The sequence below is a fragment of the Chiloscyllium plagiosum genome, chromosome 10 (assembly GCF_004010195.1).
Source record: "Chiloscyllium plagiosum isolate BGI_BamShark_2017 chromosome 10, ASM401019v2, whole genome shotgun sequence".
Classification (NCBI taxonomy): domain Eukaryota; kingdom Metazoa; phylum Chordata; class Chondrichthyes; order Orectolobiformes; family Hemiscylliidae; genus Chiloscyllium; species Chiloscyllium plagiosum.
Genome location: NC_057719.1, coordinates 85,650,867 through 85,657,090, shown reverse-complemented (window position 1 = coordinate 85,657,090; position 6,224 = coordinate 85,650,867). Strand labels below are relative to the sequence as shown.

At 40.4% G+C, this 6,224-nt stretch overlaps 1 protein-coding gene across 1 annotated transcript in view; it reads left to right on the top strand.

The window, feature by feature from the left end:
* Positions 1-5,057, top strand: part of LOC122554016 — a 23,127-nt gene extending 18,070 nt beyond the window's left edge. Inside the window, exon 6 of the mRNA XM_043698502.1 lies at positions 5,047-5,057. Coding sequence (XP_043554437.1) covers positions 5,047-5,057 — 11 coding nt within the window. The remainder of the gene's footprint in view (positions 1-5,046) is intronic.
* The last annotated feature ends 1,167 nt before the right edge of the window (positions 5,058-6,224 follow it).

The following is a 6,224-nucleotide window of genomic DNA, read 5'->3' as shown; positions in this document are numbered from 1 at the left end:
TCAGGCTCACTGGTCTATAGTTCCCTGGCTTGTCCTTACCACCCTTCTTAAACAGTGGCACCATGTTAGCCAACCTCCAGTCGTCCGGCACCTCATCTGTGACTATCGATGATACAAATATCTCAGAGTCCCAGCAATCTCTTCTCTAGCTTCCCACAGAGTTCTCACGTACACCCGATCAGGTCCTGGGGATTTATCCATCTTTACCCCTTTCAAGACATCCAGCACTTCCTCCTGTGTAATCTGGACATTTTGCAAGATGTCACCATCTATTTCCCTACAATCTATATCTTCCATATCCTTTTCCCCAGTAAATACTGATGCAAAATGCTTATTTAGTATCTCCCAAATTTTCTGCGGCTCCACACAAAGGCCGCCTTGCTGATATTTGAGGGGCCCTATTCTCTCCCCAGTTACCCTTTTGGCCTTAATGTATTTGTAAAAACCTTTGGATTCTCCTTAATTCTATTTTCCAAAGCTATCTCATGTCCCCTTTTTGCCCTCCTGATTTCCCTCTTAAGTATACTCCTACTTTCTTTATACTCTTCTAAGGATTCACTCAATCTATCCTGTCTATACTGACATATGCTTCCTTCTTTTTCTTAACCAAACCCTCAATTTCTTTAGTCATCCAGCATTCCCTATACCTACCAGCCTTCCCTTTCACCCTGACAGGAATATTCTTTCTCTGAATTTTTAAAATCTCATTTCTGAAGACTTCCCATTTTCGTCCCTTTACCTGCGAATATCTGCCCCCAATCAGCTTTTGAAAGTTCTTGCTTAATACTGTCAAAATTGGCCTTTCTTCAATTTAGAACTTCAACTCTTAGATCTGGTCTATCCTTTTCCATGACTATTTAAAATCTAATAGAATTATGGTCGCTGGCCCCAAAGTGCTCCCCCATTTACACCTCAGTCACCTGCTCTGTCTTATTTCCCAAGAGTAGGTCAAGTTTTGCACCTTCGTTAGTAGCTACATTCACATACTGAATCAGAAAATTGTCTTGTGCACACGTAAGAAATTCCTCTCCATCTAAACCTTTAACACTATGGCAGTCCCAGTCGATGTTTGGAAAGTTAAAATCTCCCAAATATTTGTATCATTATTCTTACAGATAGCTGAGATCTCCTTACAAGTTTGTTTCTCAATTTCCCTCTGACTATTTGGGGGTCTATAATACAATCCCAATAAGGTGATCATCCCTTTTCTTATTTCTCAGTTCCACCCAAATAACTTTCCAGGATGTATGTTCAGGAATATCCTCCCTCAGAACATCTTTAATGCTATCCCTTATCAAAAATGCCACTCTTCCTGCTCTCTTTCCTCCCTTTCTATCCTTCCTGTCGCATTTGTTTTGTGGAACATTAAGCTGCCAGTCCTGCCCATCCCTGAGCCATGTTTCTGTAATTGCTATGATACCCCAGTCCCATGTTCCTAACCATGCCCTAAGTTCATCTGCCTTCCCTGTTAGGCCCCTTGCACTGAAACAGGAAAGATCAAAGAGAATAGACAAGAATGCTAAAGAGGAATTAGCAGAGACCCAGCTTGATCAGATGGTGCAGACAAACCAGGAGCAGAAAGATGACAAAACAGACATTTTTAGTTAAGAGAAATCAATTGAGTTACAGCAGAAAGATGAGAAACTAAACCAATTGTATCAAAAGGTATACACGGAAGAAGAATCTTGATGTATCTTGGTGTACTACCATCTTAAAAATGAATTCTTAATGAGGAAATGGAGACCATCAGATATTCAGGCAGATGAGAAATGGGCAGACTTTCATCAAGTTGTATTGCCAGTGGGTTATATGAAGGAGGTGTTGTGGGTAGCAGATGAACTACCTGTAGGAGATCATTTAGGGGTAAGAAGAACTCAAGCTAAAATGCAAAAACATTTTTATTGGCCTGGATTGCACATTGTGCTAGGCATGTCATACATGTCAGGTAATTGGAAAACCACAGGCAGTAATAAAATCTACATCTTTGAAACCCTATTCCTGCATTTTACCAAGCTTTTACAAGAGTCTTAATTTATTGTGTGGGAACCCTACCTAAAACAAAAAGTGGGAATCAGTATTTGTTAGCAATAATGGATGTGTCCACTTGATTTCCAGAGGCCATCATACAATCTCAAAGCTGAAAGAACTGTAGAGGAGTTATTCAAATTTTTCACTCATTACAGGCTAGCCATAGGGGTACAATCAGATCAAGGATCAAACTTCACATCAAAATTATTCAAGGCAGTTATGGATAGTTTTGGAATAAAACAATTCAAATCTACTGTACACCATCCAGTGTCACAGGGAGTGTTAGAAAGGTGGTATCAGATATTAAAGATCATGTTGAGGGCTTAGAGTCAAGATTATCCAGATGATAGGGATAAAGGAATTCCGTTTGTACTTTTTGCCACCAACTGAATCTAGATTAGATTAGATTACTGACAGTGTGGAAACAGGCCCTTCGGCCCAACAAGTCCACACCGACTCGCAACCCACCTCATCCCCTACACCTAACACTACAGGCAATTTACCATGGCCAATTCACCTCACCTGCACATCTTTGGACTGTGGGAGGAAGCCAGAGCACCCAGAGGAAACCCACACAGACATGGGGAGAATGTACAAACTCCACACAGCCTGAGTTGGGAATTGAGCGCAGGTCTCTAGTGCTGTGAGGCATCACTGCTAACCACTGTGCTACCATTCCGCCCACTGAATCTACTCAATTCAGTCCAGTTGAATTAGTTTTTGGGCATGAAGTGAGTGGACCACTAAAACTGATTGAGGAGAAATTGGTAAGTCATAATTCAGAGACCATATATTTGGACTTTGTGTCAAATTTGAGGGAATCATTAAATAGGATGAGGGAATTAGCAAGACAGCATTTAAAACATCAGGCATTCCATAAAACGGGAAGCAGACAAAAAAAAATCAAAAACTTGCAATTTTGGTGTCAGAGATAAGGAGTTTGTGTTACTTCAAGTGATAGATGAACCTTTAAGAGCAAGGTTTAGTGCACCTTATCAAGTTGAAACGAGGATGGGTTAGGTCAACTATTTAATAAAAACTCCAGACCGAAAGAAAGCTCATTGAGTGTGTCATGTGTATATGCTCAAACAACATTTTGACATGGAAATAAAGCAAAAAGGAAATTGTGTTACTAGTTACAGCACAGAGTGAAGAACAAAATTCAGAGGATTCTGAATTGGACATTCCTCAAATTAAATTGGACAATGAGGAAGTTGTCAAAAATTGGGATACATTATTGAGCTACCTTCCAGAGGAAAATCAAAATGACTGAAAAAGTTATTGCCATTACATGGGGAGATATGTGGAAATAAGCTGGGAAGTACTAACCTGATTAAGTATGATGCAGATATAGGAGATGCTGTTCAGATTAAGCAACATTCTTATTGGTATATCCCCTAAAGTTGGCCCAGGTTCATAAGGAGATTGAACACATGCTCCAAAATGACATAAACAAAGTGAGTTACAGTGACTGGAGCTCACACATACTAAACCAAAACCACATGGTAGCCAATGGTTATGTGTGGGCTATCACAAAATCGATGCAGTTACAAAGACTGGTACATATCCAATTCCATGGTTGGAAGACTGTGTTGAAAAGGTGGGAAAGCAATTTATATTTCTAAATTGGACTTGCTCAGAGAATACCAGCAGGTACCTTTGTCCGAAAGAGTGAAGACAATTTCAGCTTTCATAATGCCAAATAGACTGTATCAGTTTAAAGCCATGCTATTTGAAATGGAAAACACGTCAACTACATTTCAAAGACTAACCAAGAAGGTCAGTTCCAGCTTACCCAATTTTGTTGTAAACAAAGATAACCTGGTGATTTTTACTCACACATGGAAGGAACACTTGCAACACTTATCAGAATTGTTCGATCAACTTTGGGAGGCAGGCTTGTTGTTAAACCTGGCTAAAAGTGAATTTGCCAAAGTCCAAGTCACCTTCCTGGGCCATGTTATTGGTCATGGACAAATGGCCTCATGGATTGCAAAAACAAAGGTAACTGGGGAGTTTCCAATTCCATCATTGAAAAGATTCCTGGGATTGAATGGATTTTATTGGAAATCCACACCAAATTTTAGCAGTGTGGCTGCTCCACTCTTGAATTGCTAAAGAAAGGTTTCAGTGGATCGTGGACTGTCAGAAGGCATTTGATAGACTGAAAGCCGTGTTAACCACTGCCCCAGTATTAGCCACATCTAATTACGGGAAGGCATTCAAAGTGGCTATAGATGCAAGTGATGCTGGTGTCGGTGCTGTGCTCGAACAGGAAGATGATGAAAAGATAGAAAGACCTATCAGATATTTCTCCAGGGATTTGAACATTCATCAACAGAAATATTTGACAGGAGACTTTAAGCTTGGTGTTGGCGTTACAAGATTTCAATGTTTATGTTACCAGTAATGTATCTGCGGCAATCATATGCACTGACCATAACCCATTGAAGCTTGTGGAGAAATTTAATGACAAAATTCTAGCCTGTTTAGATGGAGCTTGTTGTTATAGCCATTCATTGTGAAAATTGTGCATGTGGCAGGATGGGAAAATGTGACTGCCGATGTGTTGTCGAGACTTAGATGAGAAACGGAGTCGTTTGGTGGTAGGACTAAACGGACTGAAATAGAATGTAGTCATACATGTTTACATATTTATGGTCAATGTAATGTATATGGGGTTTTGCAGTGTACTGACAGTGTAGATTCATGGAATCCCTAAAGTGTGGAAACAGGCCAATGGCCCAAAAAATCCACACTGACCCTCTGAAGAGTAACCCTCCCAGACCCATTCCCCAACCCTATTACTCTACAGTTACCCCTGACTAATGCCCTTAAACTAGATATCCCTGACTACTGTGGTCAATTTAGCATGGGCAATTCACCTAACCTGCACATCTTTGGATTGTGGGAAATGAAGCCATCTTTGGATATTGATGGTTCATTTTGTTTAAAAGGGGGAGCGTGTGACGATGCTGATCCTTTAGTAAGGTTAAGCTGTCCTCATTTTTTTTTCAGAGGAGTTGTAAATGCATAGATCCTGATGTGTCTGGTTTTCTTGGGGTGTAGGGACAATTTGATTAAAGCTAACAGATACGGTCTCAGCCAAAACGCTTTCAAGTAAAAAAAACTTGTAAAATGAAAAGGATTAAAAATCGCACAACACCAAGTTATAGTCCAACAGGTTTATCTGGAAGTACTAGGTTTTGGAACGCTGCTTATTCATCAGGTAATTGTGGAGCAGGATCATAAGATACAGAATGTATAGCACAAGATCATAGTGTCATGCATGCAACTGATACGATAGATTCTGTGAACCTAGATTGATGTTAAATGGTTGAGCAGACGCTGATAGCCAAGTTTGGTACCCATGAGCATAGCCTCAACTGGGACCCTGGGTTCATGTTACATTAAAGGTGACCCACTACACTACACACTCTCACACATGCACTCACACACATACACACTCTTATATGCTCACACACTCACGCAGACCCTCTCTCATATACTACGCTCTCTCTCAGACACCCACACATACACCCCCGGGAGGTGCACACATGCAAATCTACTCCATTTCCCACGCCACACACACACATACTCTCTCTCTCTCTCTCTCTCTCTCCTCCCCCCACCCCAACACAAGAATGCACACACACATATAAGTCTATGGGTGAACATGCATTTGCAGAATTATAATTGCAGATACATTCTATTTTGTTCAAAAAACACACAAACTGAAGGCAGTCAATCCATGTCACATTTTATAAATCCCTACTCTGGAAATAGAACGAGTCTGCCTCAAGATTGGGATATAGACAGACTCCAACCTCACATGCATTGTCTGAGCTGAGATATCACTTTTTTAAATAAATCTTTAAATTATCTTGAGAATGTGATTTGAAAGAAGTTCTGGGATTTACAGATTAATGAACTGAAACCTGCAACCCATTCTAAAAGATGAAAGACTAAACAGCAATCTAGGTTTATCATATCATATCATGCATGCATGGCACTATGATCTTGTGCTATAAATTCTGCATCTTACAATCCTGCTCCACAGCTACCGGATGAAGGAGCAGTGCTCTGGAAGCTACTACTTCCAAATAAACCTGTTGGACTATAACCTGGTGTTGTGTGATCTTTAACTTTGTCCACCCCAATCCAACACCGGTTCCTCCACACAATGAAAGGAAAAT